The following is a 16,141-nucleotide window of genomic DNA, read 5'->3' as shown; positions in this document are numbered from 1 at the left end:
CTCCACTAACGGTGTCGCTGTGCTCAGCGAGGTCTCCGGAGCTCCTCCGCCGCTGCCAACACTGGCGATGGCATGCTCCTCGCGGGATCTCCTCCGACGTGGCAGCCAACATCGTCAGTGTTGCTGCAGTGTCTCCGGTGAGATGGAGCTTTTTCTCGGAGTGCGGCGTTGGATACTGGTCATTCCCCGGACACTAGGAGGCAACGTGGGCCAGCCTCAATTTGCGGCGGCCAGTGCTGCGAAGGCTGGTCCACCCTACCGCGTGTGGTTGGTGGCGGAGCTGCAAACAAGGGGGTTGTTGTTCTGTGAGAGGTGGGCGGCAGCGGAGCTGCAAAGAAAGAGTGGTGATGATGCAAATGGTGTTGGTTGAGGTGCAAAAGAAGAGCTATTACGCTGCAAAAAGTTAGCGGAGGTGCTTCAAATTGTCAGCGTTGGTGCCAACAGTTAGTGGTCATGCTGCAAAAGGTTAGCGACGGTGCTGCAAATGGTCACTGGTCACTAATGGTGCTACCAACAATTAGTAGCGATGTTGCAAGAAGCAAGTGACAGTGTTGTTAACCGGAGTTAAAATGTTGCTAGACGAGGGGTAATTATCAATGCTACAATAGTATAAATATTTTTCTATAAATATTTTGCAGTTCTACTACTTTAGTATAATTCTTGTGCTACAATGTCTCCAACGAGATCTCCGGCAAGTCTTTGGTAAGGTCTTTGGCGATGGGTCTTTTCTGTTTTAATAATTATTTAAACGAACTGTTTTTTTTACACAAAAAACAGTAGGGAAAGGCTCCCTACTGTGTCATTTTCTATTAATATAAATGGAATATTTATAATGGGTTTATCATGAAGATACCCTTATTTTTTTGCGAAAATTCCACCGATCTATTAATAATCATCAACAGTAGTACAAAGATGCCTAAAAGTTATAAAAATTACAAAAAGGTCATTGGACCACCTAGCGACGACTACAGACACTAGCACGAGCCGAAGGCGCGCCTCTGTCCTCGCCCCTCCATCACCGGAGCCAGGCAAAGCTTGTCGTAGTAGAGCTTGTTGTAGTAGATGATGGCGTGTAAGACACACGTCCGTTGGGAACCCCAAGAGGAAGGTGTGATGCGCACAGCAGCAAGTTTTCCCTCAGTAAGAAACCAAGGTTATCGAACCAGTAGGAGTCAAGGAACACGTGAAGGTTGTTGGTGGCGGAGTGTAGTGCGGCGCAACACCGGGGATTCCGGCGCCAACGTGAAACACTGCACAACACAATCAAAGTACTTTGCCCCAACGTAACGGTGAGGTTGTCAATCTCACCGGCTTGCTATAAACAAAGGATTAGATGTATAGTGTGGATGATGATGGTTGTTTGCGAAGAACGAGTAAAGAACAATTGCGGTAGATTGTATTTCAGATGTAAAGAATTGCACCGGGGTCCACAGTTCACTAGTGGTGTCTCTCCCATAAGATAAACGAGATGTTGGGTGAACAAATTACAGTTGGGCAATTGACAAATAAAGAAGGCATAACAATGCACATACATATATCATGATGAGTACTATGAGATTTAATCAGGGCATTACGACAAAGTACATAGACCGCTATCCAGCATGCATCTATGCCTAAAAAGTCCACCTTTAGAGCATGTCTAATGGAACCCTTAAACCCTTATAGCTATAAGGGTCGAGAATTGGCAAAATTGGAGGGGTTGGAGGTGTGAAAAATAGGAGGCATTTAATGGAACCCTTTAACCCGTAAAAAAACGGTTACTTGTACAGGTTGTGGTAGGGGTTGGCCCCTCCAACCCTTAAATGTACAGGTCGGAGCACGGGTTGGGGCCTCGACCTCTAATTTGTTTTACAGATTTAGGGGTTTAGGGGTTCCACTAAATGGCATTTGAACCCTTAAATCCGTAAAAACCGGTTATATACAGATTTAAGGGTTCCATTAGACATGCTCTTAGATTATCATCCGAACCCCCTCCAGTATTAAGTTGCAAACAACAAACAATTGCATTAAGTATGGTGCGTAATGTAATCAACACAAATATCCTTAGACAAAGCATCGATGTTTTATCCCTAGTGGCAACAACACATCCACAACCTTAGAACTTTCTGTCACTATCCCAGATTTAATGGAGGCATGAACCCACTATCGAGCGTAAATACTCCCTCTTGGAGTCACAAGTATCAACTTGGCCAGAGCCTCTACTAGCAACGGAGAGCATGCAAGAACATAAACAACATATATGATAGATTGATAATCAACTTGACATAGTATTCAATATTCATCGGATCCCAACAAACACAACATGTAGGATTACAAATAGATGATCTTGATCATGATAGGCAGCTCACAAGATCTAACATTATAGCACAATGAGGAGAAGACAACCATCTAGCTACTGCTATGGACCCATAGTCCAGGGGTGGACTACTCACACATCGATCCGGAGGCGATCATGGCGATGAAGAGACCTCCGGGAGATGATTCCCCTCTCCGGCAGGGTGCCGGAGGCGATCTCCTGAATCCCCCGAGATGGGATTGGCGGCGGCGGCGTCTCTGGAAGGTTTTCCGTATCGTGGCTCTCGGTACTGGGGGTTTCGCGACGAAGGCTTTAAGTAGGCGGAAGGGCAGGTCAGGAGGCGTCACGGGGGCCCCACATGCTAGGGCCGCGCGGGCCCCCTCTAGGCCGCGCCGCCCTAGTGTGGCGGCGCCCCGTGGCCCCACTTCGTATCTCCTCCGGTCTTCTGGAAGCTTCGTGGAAAAATAAGCCCCTGGGCGTTGATTTCGTCCAATTCCGAGAATATTTCCTTACTAGGATTTCTGAAACCAAAAACAGCGAGAAAACGAGCAAGCGGCTCTTCGGCATCTCGTCAATAGGTTAGTGTCGGAAAATGCATAATAATGACATATAATGTGTATAAAACATGTGAGAATCATCATAAAAGTAGCATGGAACATAAGAAATTATAGATACGTTTGGGACGTATCAGTAGACAGACGGGAAGTCATCGTGCTAAGACCCCAAAGGACCAGCGCACCAGAGCAGCAACCATCGCCAATGATGACAACCGTAGATCGGAAGTGACTGACCTGAAACCACACAATCGAACACGAGAGACGACCGGATCTCGGGAGATCCGCCGGACACACAACTCCACACGCCCTCCGCTGACGCTAGATGCACCACCGGAGCGAGGATAGGACGGGGAGGACCTTATTCTGACTTCAGGAAGTAGCCACCGCCTCACCATCCTGAAGAAGACACCGAGAACAAACTAAACGAAGAACTGAAACCTTCCCGCCGGCGAGAGGCTGCGGTCCGCCACACCTCCAAGGCACCAAGGCCACCGGAGGCGGAGCGGACCGGCAGCGTCGCCGACGAGAGGGACGAAACCCTAGATCGGTTTTAAGCCGCCTCCTGATCGCCTGTATGAAAATACCCTTATTACATACTCATAATGTATCAAGCCATGATTGCATTCCTTCTCTAAGACTAGGCTTAGCTCTATGCATTGCAAGAGTGAAAGTGGCTTTAAATCTAGCCATACATGTCTGCACATTTGGATAGTTTGCATTAAAGATAGCATAATTCCTTTGGTCCCAGATGCTCCAGCAGCCTGCAATCATTATTTGCATGAAAAAGTCTAGGAACAATCTTTGTTGCGCTTCATCTATTATCTAATACAGGGTCATATCTACATTCCACTCCAAACCAAGTGCCCATCAAAAGCTCTGACGAAAATGTGCATTTAAAGAATAGATGCATATTTGTATCCTCTGGACAAACTTCACAGCAGTCAGAGAATTCCACATGAAAATTATTGTGTTTCATCGTATCATTAGTATTAACGAACTGTTTTTGCTTCAATGACATAAAAGCGTGGCATTTTTTTTCTGCAACGAGCAAAGTTAAAATTTTGCCTAAAAATAGATACGTGTCAGCCGATGAAGCAGGAGACTGGAAGGTTCGGTGCCTCAGAAAAAATTGCTAGTGTTGTCCTTAAAAAACGCAAGAGAAAAGAGGAAACAGCCAGTGCGTTACAGCTGCATGCGCACGCATGGTTCCCCGCGCGTCTGTGTTGGGCCGGTCCAGCCGCCCAAGGAAAAATCTTCTCCGTTTTTTCTACTTATTAATTTTTTGAAAAAAATCAGATTTGCAAAAATTCAGATTATAAAAAATATTCAAAGTTGAAAACGCTCAAACTTAAAGTAATTTTACAAATCCGAAATTTGCTGAAAATCCGAAATTTGCTGAAATTTTAAAATTTGCTCGAAATTTGAAATTTGCTTAATTTTTTAATTTGCACAAATTTAAATTTGCTTAATGTTGCAATTTGCTCGAGATTGAAAACAAAATCAGATTTGAAAACTGCCCAGATTTGAAAAAGGTTTAGATTTAAAAATTGTGCAAATTAAAAATGTTTATAAACAATAAAAGACACAAAAAAAGCAAAAAACCGAAGAAAACGAGAAGGAAACTAACTAGAACAGGAGAACTAGAAAAAATCCAAAAAAACCTAACCCAAGACTTCTAGAAAGTTTCCAAAATCGGAAAAACTGCGCAAACTAGCCAAAACATGCAGTAACAAACGGACGAGTAATGGGCCGTCCCAAAATACTAAGAGCATCTCCAGCCGTATCCTGACAAGGTTCCTGACAATCCTCTTTTTATCCAGACGATGAAAAATGATCCAGTCACGTCCCCGGTTTCTCGTTTTCGCCCGGATTTGGACTTTCATCCATCCGGCGAGTCCATGTCAACCCCGGCCCCCCGGGAAGCGCTCGGGGAGTCCAGAGGAAACAAAAGCGCAGGGATCATCGAGGAAAGTTTCCGCCCGACTAGTAGCCCCGGCTTGTCGGTGACAAAGGCCGATCATCGTCCTCATCGCATCGTCTTCCACGCACTGCAAAAGCCTACCGCCGGTCAGTATTCGCCGCGACGCGTAGCTTCCACGCGGCGAGTTTATGCCGTCTCCTCGAATTCACGTGATGCTCCCTCTATTTATCGCGGAACTACCGCGTCTGGCCGCATTCACCACCGCTGTCCCCCTTCTCCCCACTCCTCTCTCCCCGAAAACTCCTCCAGCAATGGCGAACCGCTTCCCAGGTGACAGCGCGGCAAACAACGGATTTGGCCGGCGGTCTCTACACCAATGGGAGGGGAGGTTGCTGCACATGGCAGGCTACCCAGCGCCACCAGACTTCCGCGCGCCCGGAGGCTGGCTCCTAAGCGCGGGAGCGTCTCGATCTCGCCGCCGCCAGTGGGAGGCGACGCTCTCGACGCCGAGATCGAGGCGGTGATTGCCACCCTCAGCGATGAGCAACGCGCCGAACCGTGCTTCTTCCCCGACAACTACACCGTGTGGAACGACTTCTTCCGGCGAAGGTACGAGCGTGAACTCGCCGCCTACGACAGCCCTCCTACTCCTTCCGCGCGCAACAACGCCGTCGGCCGCCGCTGGTGGAACGCGCCGGGCCGCACCCTCGAGAACGTCCTTGCGCACATCGAGGATGGCAACTACCCCGTACTGGGGATGCCGCTGCCGATGGCGCCTTCCGTGTCGTGCCGACACGGAAGCTCGTGGATCCGTCGTCGTCGGCGTCTGGGTTGGCTTCGAGGTCGGCATCTCGCTCATGCGGGTCGGCTTCTCCACCAGCGACGCTGAGGACCATCAAGACGGAGCCGGCGTCGCCACCGCCGACCAGAGGGTGCAGTAGCGGTGCCCTTGTCATCCGCGAGGGGGGACTCCCCTCGTCGTCTTCATTGCGTGGCCGCAAGAGGAAGACGAAGGCCAAGAAGGAGGACGCAGCGGCCGCAGCTGCGTCCCAGCTCGCCGATGAGGAGGCCGCGAGGGTCGAGGCCGCTCAACGACCTCGTCCCACCGACAACGCCCTCCCAATGGACGCGGCGCTCGCCTGGTCCAAGCAGGACTGGGGGAGGGAGGAGGCGGAGCAGCAGCATCGTGTGTTGGACCTGGCGGCCGCGCGGCGCCGCGCCACACCCGCCGCACCCACCGCACCTGTGCCGCTGATCAAGCTCGAGGAGAGCAGCGAGAATGAGTGGTACCGGCCGACGCCATCACTGCCACGCCAAGGCGACCCTGGGCAGGGTTCCGGCCGTTGGTGGGGAGACGTCGGCCAGAGCAGCAGCTAGCAGGCGCCACCTCCTGAGGACGCCGACGACTCCAGCAACGACGACGACGACTACGCGGCGTTCTACCACCATTTCGGCATGTAGAACGCCATCCGTTTACGCTTAGATTATATTCTCTCTCGCCGAATTTAAATATATTACAAATTCGGCCTATATATGTATGAATTCGCCTATATATATTAAATATCTCTAAATTTAGCCTAAGTTTGAACGTATTTCGTCTGATTATGTTTAAATTTGCATATATTTATTCATTCTTTTGGGCTCGTTGTTGGGAAAATGAGTCTCCTCAGATTAAATTTTACATCCATGTAGCGCTAAATAGCGCCGGATTTCGACGGCAGCCCAAACGGCTACAGATGCTCTAACACGTGCTAATGAGCGGAAAATAGTTTTTTTCCGCGAGACTCCACTCGAAAAAAGAATGATCCGTGCAGACTAGACACGCGACCCACACCGCCTACGGGCTACGGCCCACCCCGTGGGGAGGTCGGGCCTACGAGCGAGGCTGCCACGATTGATCTGCGGAGAGTACCCTACCGTTGTGCACTTGTGCGGAGTAGTTTGTTGCCACATCTGAAGCCGGGAAAGGGTTGGAAACGTTTGTCGCCGATTTCTTCGTCGGCCGGCGTAACCCGCTGCAGCACCGCCTTCCTTCCCTCAAGGCTCAAGCCGCCGCCATCAGGTACGGATGGATCTTCCGACGGGATAATCGCAACCCTAGTCCCAACGATCGAAGCCAGTCAGCTCAGCTGGCTGCAGAACAGCACCATACCGAAAAATATAGATATAGTATATGCCCTTGCGCACTTGCGCTATTATATCTTCTGATTATTCCTCCTCCTTCCTTGTTTCGTCCCTGATTTCGTCCTGTGCGGCGCTGTGTTTCTGAGTTCCTTCTTCGTGGTCTTCACCAATCGGCTAAATAATCCATACGGATTTATTGTTCCCCCTAGGCTGCAAAGATGCTGACCGAGACAGATGTTTCCACCGATAGGAAACGGAAATTCGGCACGGACAATGGAGGTGAGCGAGCCATTGATTCTAGTACCACTTCTCCCCTCCTTTCCTGCACAATTTGGGCAGCTTTATAACCACACCGCCGCCTCTGTGTTGTGTACAATGCTCCCTGGACTAGGAGATCTGCATCTGGCAAACACTGATGAAGAAGAACAAGAGCAACTGTCAAGTGATTCTGGTCATGAACAAGTTGCCTCAAAGTGGGATAAAAGCGTCGTATCCCTTGCTCCGTCCGATGAGGGTGCTTTCTTATACACATGTCAAGTTTCCTTTTTGCATGTTTATATCTAATCACTCCGTGTTTATAGAGAATTACCTTCTTGTCTGTCTGCAGGTGGTTCCGTACATCCTGCGTGCACGGGCATAGTTTTCCGTCACGCTAACCCTAGAGCACTTCTAATGGCTTCGTTAAGCATGTTTAGATCTGGTGATGCTGTTAGAACGATCAATTACAACATGACGGTCGGTACTGCCAAATTTTCCAGACTATCTATTGATTGCCTATTTTAAGATTAATGTTAAATCATTCAGCTGATCGCGCTACGTGTTGTCTCGCTTCGTCATTGCAGATTAAAGTGCATCTTCCAGACAATCAGGTTGTCGATGGACGTTTGATATCCCATAACTCGTCATACAATCTTGCCATTGTCAGTGTCTTGCCAGAAGCTGGTTGTGTTCGTGCAGCATGTTTAGATCATCAGCAGCAGATTGAGTCTCGCAGTCAAGTGGTTGCTATTCGGCGCTGCTTTACCTCAGGAAAATTAATGGCCACCGCTGGGATGATGTTGGGTGGCGATCCATTGGGTGCTTTTGGCCAAGAGGTTGCCATCTCAACATGTGAAATTTCTATGGTGCGTTGTTGATTTCTCTTTTACTTCTATACATGGTGCAATTAAATAATTGATATAAATGACTCAGTATACTATTTTATGCACCATAATTCATATTTTGTCGCTGCAAACGTTACTCTCCTTCTTCGGTTATGCAAATCTCGTTCAACAACACTATTTTGTTCTCTCCCTTGACTGAGCTTGACTTGATTTTTTTTCTAGGCTGCAGCTGGAGGACTCCTCGTTGATTCTCTTGGGAACTTGGTTGGATTGAACTGTCATGCTAAAGAAGGAAACTCTCCTTTTATACCAAGGAGTACAATGCTGGAATTCGTGGCTGGGTTTCAGAAAGCATGTGCCAAAAAGTACGCACTCCGTACTCCAGGCACTTATGAGATACACATAGTCTCAAGTTGCCTTATAAATGCTTAGGAAAAGGGAATTTTAATTTAATTGGGCCTTTTTGTGACGTCATGCTGTGATTTTCCTGTCCTCGTTTTCAATATTGGCACATCACGCCAGTACACATTTAGTATATGACTCCATCCTCTTATTTATTTTTGTCTTTCGCAGTCCCTATTTATCATTTTAGTCTGCACACTTTCTGGATTTACTCATATGAGTTCACCGGATTCCACAGGAAGGCTAGATCAGCTGATTTTATACGTAGACTTGTCTCGCCATTGGAGGTCCCCTTGAAAAGATATAAAATGAAAGGAAAAGCAATCAAGTTGAAAAAAAGGTCCCCATCTGATATGTCCTGCTTAGAAGGTGAGAAGAGCAGAAGTACTGCTAAACTGTGAACTATCTGCAAATCCATCACCATAATGATAAAATTACAACTTACACTTGTATTTTTCTTTTCTGATAATGCATATTTAACTAGTTTAATGGTTGCATTGGTCTGTGTTAGTTTGTTAACCAAATACATGGACATTCAGTTTAGGAATATAACCATGTCCTGTACTGCACAAACCTTTTACTGTTTCGAATTCTCCTTACTCCTCTCTCTGTCTTTTCAACTGTAGGCTGTTGGCCCAGACCCGGCAGTACTCTCGCCGATCTGATACCAAACACAGCCCCTATCGCCAGCTCAAAGATGGAAAAGAAAAAGCAGTCTGCATGTCATTACTGTGATCCAGAAGGCCAATCAGGTTGGACCGACCACTTATAATGTTACTTATCTAGTTATCTATCACTGGTAATACATGTATGGAGTTGTAGTTACTAATTGCTTTACCTTGTGGCACCAGCCCCAGGAGACCGTTTCAGACGTTTATTCCCTGGTCCTAGTTGGCCGGCTGGTGATGATGACGGTAAGTCTCTGCTCTCAGTTTTCCTGATTGCTATTAGTTACGCATATAAATATGGGTGATCAAACAATCCACCTTGTTGCACCAGTATCTAAGGAGGCAGCTAGGAATATGATAAGATCCAGAGGTTATCCCTTCCCAGTTTTGAATGATTGTGAGTTGTTTCTTTTCCTTCTGCTGGTTACTTTGTTTTGCTGCACACACTTTCAGTTCACTACTCTATATATCCAGCACTGCCTCAACTACCGGACCTTGTTTCTGTAACCAGGTGGCATGCGTTTGCTGTGTAATTTTGAAGATGAATTTGGTGAAGATGTCTGGAGTAAGCTCACAGAAGAAGTTGCTTCGGATGTGTCTCAGAATGTTGTCGCACTGGCTTCATTCAGTGGTACTGAGTATATAATCTCATCACTTTTTGACCTGTATTCTTTTTCATATTCCGTGGCTAACTAATGGTCTCAATTTTTCTTTTGTAGGAGATAAAAGGTTTTTCGCTTGCACAGGCATAGTTATAGGCTGCAGTGAGTTCACCACAAGAGTCCTGACGTCGGCGAGTTTGGTCAGAAATTCTGATGATCAAGCAAAGGTTGCTGATAACTTAAAGGTCAGAGGTAGTGTAATTTACTAGTTTATTAAGAAACAGGTGATTATATCTCACGAGTTTTATCGTAGCAGATTTATGTGTGCCTTCCGGATAATCAACATGCCATGGGCATGTTGCAACATTACAATTTATGGTACAACATCGCTGTCATCAGCATCATGGGTTCTCGCCGTACTCGGACAGCACAAATCTATGATCAGGTACAAACTCAACCTCATGGTCATGGGGAGTTACTAGCTATAGGGCGCGTCTACGAATCAGGAAAACTGATAGCCACGGGTGGGACTTTGATTGACAAGCCAAGTGAACTCGATTGCAAAGAGCTTATGATGTCCACTTGTAAAATCACAAAGGTATGTTATTTGCGTTAATTTCTACATTTTGGATCCATTAAGGGTAACAAATATCATCTTTGTTGACAACCTACTTTTGTTTTCGTTCTAGGCTGGGATTGGAGGGCCTCTTATTGATTGTCATGGGAATTTTATTGGCATGGATTTCTACGGCTTGGAAGAAACTCCATACCTACCCAGGAATGTTGTGCTCGAAGTCTTGAGGAGTTTTGATACAAAGTATGATAAATTTCTATATTCATGTAGATTTATGCATGATTTGCCACTTATGAACATGTTAGTGCTGCTGGTTCTGTTTTGATGGTGGTCACTGATCACATGCACGGGACGCATAAGCAGAAGACTGCAAGTGCTTTTTGTGCACCACAGCATTCAAATTGGAGGGATGCATGTGCCTTCAATAAGACCTGTGTCATCCTTTTAGTGTTTCTAACTGAATTTTGAGTCATCATTACAACCTGGATTCAGAATGCAAAAAAATTAATTCTGGGTGAGTTTATCTTAGTTTTTCAGGTTAAGTTAAGACTTGAACCATTTGTAAAGTTCCCAACTTGCTTTCACTTGAACAATTTGTTCCCTCTCACTTAGATATACAAACCGTTGTGCATGCTTTTGATCTTTTCATGGTGTTTATTGGTAAAGCCATTTCAAATTAAAGAAATTTTGTTCTATCTGTAGGAGTGATGATACCGTTTTTATCAAAGATCAAAACGCAAACAGGTATGCACCTTCAGTGACACACCTTTCATATGTATGTTTATATGCTACTCCCTCCGTCCCATAACATAAGACATTTTTGGCAAACTACAGCGCACCAAACAGTTATATGTTAATGGGGTGGAGGGAGTATTTTTCAACGTCTTACTTTATTTTGCTTGTAAATTAACAGATGGCCTGTGCCTAAGCCTTGTTGGTGCTATCCGACATGGCACCAGTATCTGGGCGAAGGAGTAAATATGGATCATCGACCCCAGCCTATGTAACCTAGCAACATAAGCGCATGCTTATCAAAACCATGTGCCAAACTTTAGAGGTGGAAGGTACCAAGAGACTATGATTATATTCCATATGTATGTTTTGTATGGAAGTTGGTTCGTCACTCCAGATATTAGTAGTCGAACCCATCCAACTTTCTTTCGTGTTGTTTATTTGTTGTTTCAGTTTTAAGGTACGTACTTCTCGTTTGGCTGACGATATTGGTATGTTTTTCTGAATTTATTTCAGAAACAATTCATTGAGATCACCATGCAAATACTGCATTTGTCGTTGTGTGTAAGATAGATATGCACAGAATCCGTGAACATGGGCCAGTTCCGTGAGCCGTCACCATGGTCGTTTGATTTCCAAGAAATGAGCACGGGATTGTATGTGTGCTATTCTGGATGTTCCCTTAAAAATGAGAAAATTAATTCTTCCTGGGAAAAATTCCTGTGAGGGCACCTTACCCTAGAACCATCAAAAATTGGTTGGACATCAACCCTACATCTTTTGTTATGCTTGAATTACCTTTTGTCACGGGAAAAGCTGATTTTACCCGGATTCCATCCAATTATACATGATAACCAATGTAAAATTGCTGAAGTCAAGACAAGTTAGCAAAAAATCCAAGCATGTAATCATGGTCAACAAGTCAAATGAGGAGAGAAGATTAAACAGGTCAACGCATGAAGGTCCAATCAAGTAAGCTCACCAAGTGGAGGGGGAAGATAAGGGCTACACATTATAAGTATCAAAAACACACCACGCCACCTCCCTAGTCCAGCGTGGATGAGTGGACCAAGTAATTACCTCAGATACCCATTCGATCTATATACAATCTCAAGAGTAGCTTTGGTCATGTGTCAAGAACTACTAGCCTACAAGTAGAGCTCCCTATGGACATGTACATCACTCAATCTCACTAGAATAAACTCAAGTGGAGGGCACCAGTACTCCAACACAAGTACGGGAAGCATATATATGGTCGAATCGGAGAAGAATCGGAGAAGTGTACGACATTTCTTTCGTGCTTTGTGTTTGTTGAACTGGTTATGCGGTGGGTTTCGAACCTGTTGTAAAACCATATGCTTATGGTGATTTTTCGAAAAAGATATGCTTATGGTGATGGTTGGCTTTATCTATAAAGCTGGGTCGTGTGGCCTTATGTTTAAGAAAGTGTACGACTCTACATTGAGTAAGAGTGTCTAGAAAGTAGGCCTCAAGAAGTTGAGTACAGCCCGAGCTTTCTACCAAGCCTCCCTCAACGACTTCCTAACATAGGACTAAGTTATGCTCTAACAAAGTGACTAGCCTATTCAAGTACTATTGCTGCATCAATGCTTGTTAGTGTATGACGACCTTCTCTGAATATTGTCGTACGCCCCCTCTACTCATTTAGTGTCGTGACTACGTGCGAATAGATACCCCTACTATGTCGTTAATTCTATGATAACACCAAAGAAAGTTCTGACCAAAACTGACACTTCACTCAAGAGCAAGATCATCCCCGCCAGATTAACAGGGAACACGACAGAGAAGTAGATGACCAAGTCAAAAGTGATGAAACGAGTTTCCCTCAGAACAACTCTCGAGTTGCCCCACTCCTGGAGAAGTTAATCTGAAAGAGGAAGGGAAGGGGAAAGAGGATGACCTCGCATTAGTAGGAAACCCGCTAACAGGTGCTCGCATCGAGCACCCACTACGGGGAAAAAACTAGAGCTTACATATTTAAGTTCAAACACATATCATAAACCATACATCTGTTTTCAACACAGAACACCAAACAACAGGAGAACGGTCATAATTCTAAGGCAATTATATTATCAGCATCGCCGTGGAGGAAGAAACAACTTCTTAAGACGCCCTCGCCAGATATGCAAGCTTGTCTGCCAACTTCTTAGCTCCCATCTTCAATCTTCCAGCATTCATCTGTTTCATAGAGACCTTCACAGTAGTTCATGAAAGAACACATTGTAAAGATGATCACCACAGGAGACTTGAGCACATGCTTATTAAAAGTTATTTTGTTTCACATGATCCATATTGACCAGAAAACAGCAGCAGTTAAGAGAGTGTAAAATTTCTTATCACCAGGTAAATAGGCATATAACCAGGCCAAACTTTGCCATAAATTCCTTCGGCAAGAACTAGCATCCAAATAAGAAGCCAAAGCTCCCCACACAGATTTAGCAACACCACAAGAGAAAAACATATGGTCAGCAATTTCCACATTATTACAAAAAAGAACAAGTGGGAGCTCCGAACCAATTCCTCTTTCACATATTGTCTCTTGTTAACACAATATCTTGTTGTAGCTGCCAAAGGGAAAAAATATTTTGAAAGGCAATTTTTGTTTCAAAATTCATTTATTGTTAGCACGAGAGAGATTATTTTCCGACATCTATACACAGATTTAGTGGTAAACCTCTTGTTTGCATTAAGTGACCATCAAATAATACCAGGCTCATAAAACCTTTGTGTCTGGACAATCCTGGTTTTAATATCATTCCACCGAACCAACATACCAGGGTTCATATGTCCCCTGAAGGGGATATTAAAATTTGCCTGGATACCATGTTCAAAGTAACATCTTGGGCTAAAGATATGTCAAACAGAATATGATAACTTAGTAATTTACACACAAAGCAGTTACATCCAGCCAGGAAAATCTAGCCAAAAACCTGTCATGTTACCCCTTTTCAAGATGATCTTTCTCCCACCAAAATAAGTGTCTCTCACTTTGAAAAGGACTCTCCAACAAGGGGAATCATTGACTCTAGGTTTCATATAGGATACAGATTTATCTCTCAGGTATTTATGTTTAACAATTCTTTGTCATAAACCATCTTGAGTCTATAATTTCCATCACAATTTACATAGGAGGCTGATATTTTGCTTCATGAGGTGTTCTACTCCCAAACCCCCTTTTTCTTTTGTTCTACAAACTCTTTTCTATTTGACCATTGTTTAGACAGACGGAATCTAAGATAAGAACCTAACAGAAGTTTTGCAACTCCTTCATGGAATATAGGTCTTAGTAAGGCCTATGTCAGTTCGAACCTGATGAGTTGTTCGTTCGTGTGGAGAATCTCTCTCCTTTCTTGCTTCATTAAGTTACTTGCTCTCTCAGCCTCAGAATAATAATCAATATTCAAATACTTTATGCTAAATTCTGTATAGCAATCAATGTCTGAGGGCATAGAGAACCTTAAGAGGATAGGAAAGTCTATTTATTTTAGACCAGTGAGGTCAGAAATTCAAGCATTCGGGTCTAGTAAGTTTTTTTATTTCCATCCCAAAAAGAATCTCCTCCTATGCTTACCAAGTTTCTCGATAAAAGTTTTATTCAATAAGAACATAGCCATGTAATATGAAGGGATACCAGAACATAGCCTAGCAGAGTCAGAAATCCATGCATCAATTTTTTTAATCAGCTTGGCATCTAATAAATCCCAATAAATATTTTTAAAATTAGAAGAAGAAGTTGCGGGCAAGAAGATATGGGTCACTCCTCATCACCAACATATCTTGAACGGTCCTGAATTCTTCTTCCGCAAACCCTGCATGGCCTCAAGCTGTTTGTCTTGGATCCTCCTCTTGCTAAATCAAAGGTCCAGTTGTCGGGCCACCAAAGCCAAGGATAAATAAGGTGTTTGGCAGAAAAAGGCTTGCCGCACCTGGTACTCGGTCCACAATCAGAGACGCTTGTGATGAAGATGAAGAGAGTCTGGCGTCCTGACTGAGGAGGAAGAATACACTAAACCCTAGTTCCAGCTCTGATCAACGCCCTACTGGAACTTCTTCTGCATCTTTATCAAGGAACTTGGACGAATCACCCAGAGAGATTGACAACACGACCAAGTGGGCAGCTAGGGGAAATATCGTTGAAGAAGTTGAAAGATCTGTGATGTAGCACCCCACGCCATAAAGCTTCTGAAGAAGATTCCTATGAGCAGATTTTCGAAGCAGATCCATGATGCAGTTGTTGGAAGACTGAAGGCGGATCCATGATGCAGTTGCAGCGGTTTTTGGAAGACTGAAGGCGGGCAGTGCTTCCATAGAGCTGTGAATCAATCCTAACGAATATGTCCATGATCTTCCAGAAGATCCTGAGCCTTGGGCCTTCATTTTTTTATCTTCATTATTATTTTAATTAGCGACTATGTCTAGTTGCCTGGATTTTTCTAACTTGTCATGACTGTCAATTTTTTTCCTCTTTATTGTCATGTAGGTTTAAATGGGAACCGAGTAGTTCAAGTACTCATTTCAAAAAATAAATGCAGATGAGTAGCCAATGCAAAATAATTAGACATAACAAAGATGTAGGGTTGACAAAGAACCAAGTATTGGTGATTCTATGGTAGGTGCCCTCCCATGAATCTTCCCACTAACACATTTTTAAACAGAGACATGAAGGATCCCCGCCGTCTTTCTTGGACCTCATACAGCCCATACATTTATCTCAGTTTTACAGCCTATCTAAGCCCACAACCATGTCTGTCGTTTGTCCTTACCAGCCCATCGTGCATACGCCGCCAATGGAGCCCAACAGAGACTAGACAGATTCTGCAAGTACGGAAACCTGAGACAGCTATGGGGCACACTCAGCTGATTCTGTGGATATGTATCCTGAATAAATTCAGAAAATCATACCGATGTAGAAGTACAAAATACGAAAGTGTGTTCGACAAATCTAGCAACAAGCATATACATAAATATATACTATCTTGATTGACAAACCAACTTCCATATATGAAACTTAAATATGCAATACAAACATACGTCTATAGCACTATGGTCTGGTATCTTCCACCCCGGCCAAACCTCACACTATAGGAGAACAGATGGTTTTGATAATCACGTCCATATAGGCCGGGGTAGGTCATCGTCAT

The 16,141-nt window shown here is 44.6% G+C and overlaps 1 protein-coding gene across 1 annotated transcript; it reads left to right on the top strand.

Moving 5' to 3' along the window:
- The first annotated feature begins 7,171 nt into the window (after positions 1-7,171).
- LOC124655575 lies at positions 7,172-10,715 on the top strand. Its single transcript, XM_047194447.1, has 14 exons — positions 7,172-7,412; positions 7,506-7,633; positions 7,741-7,992; positions 8,224-8,366; positions 8,642-8,773; positions 9,091-9,155; positions 9,255-9,317; positions 9,403-9,468; positions 9,583-9,702; positions 9,791-9,918; positions 9,990-10,118; positions 10,218-10,271; positions 10,363-10,490; positions 10,553-10,715. Exons 1-14 carry the CDS (start codon positions 7,172-7,174, stop codon positions 10,713-10,715), a joined length of 1,812 nt encoding a protein of 603 aa, XP_047050403.1.
- Positions 10,716-16,141: the final 5,426 nt, after the last annotated feature.

The sequence above is a fragment of the Lolium rigidum genome, chromosome 5, assembly GCF_022539505.1.
Source record: "Lolium rigidum isolate FL_2022 chromosome 5, APGP_CSIRO_Lrig_0.1, whole genome shotgun sequence".
Taxonomy (NCBI): domain Eukaryota; kingdom Viridiplantae; phylum Streptophyta; class Magnoliopsida; order Poales; family Poaceae; genus Lolium; species Lolium rigidum.
Note: the sequence above shows the minus strand (reverse complement) of the source record. Positions and strands in the feature narration are given on the sequence as shown.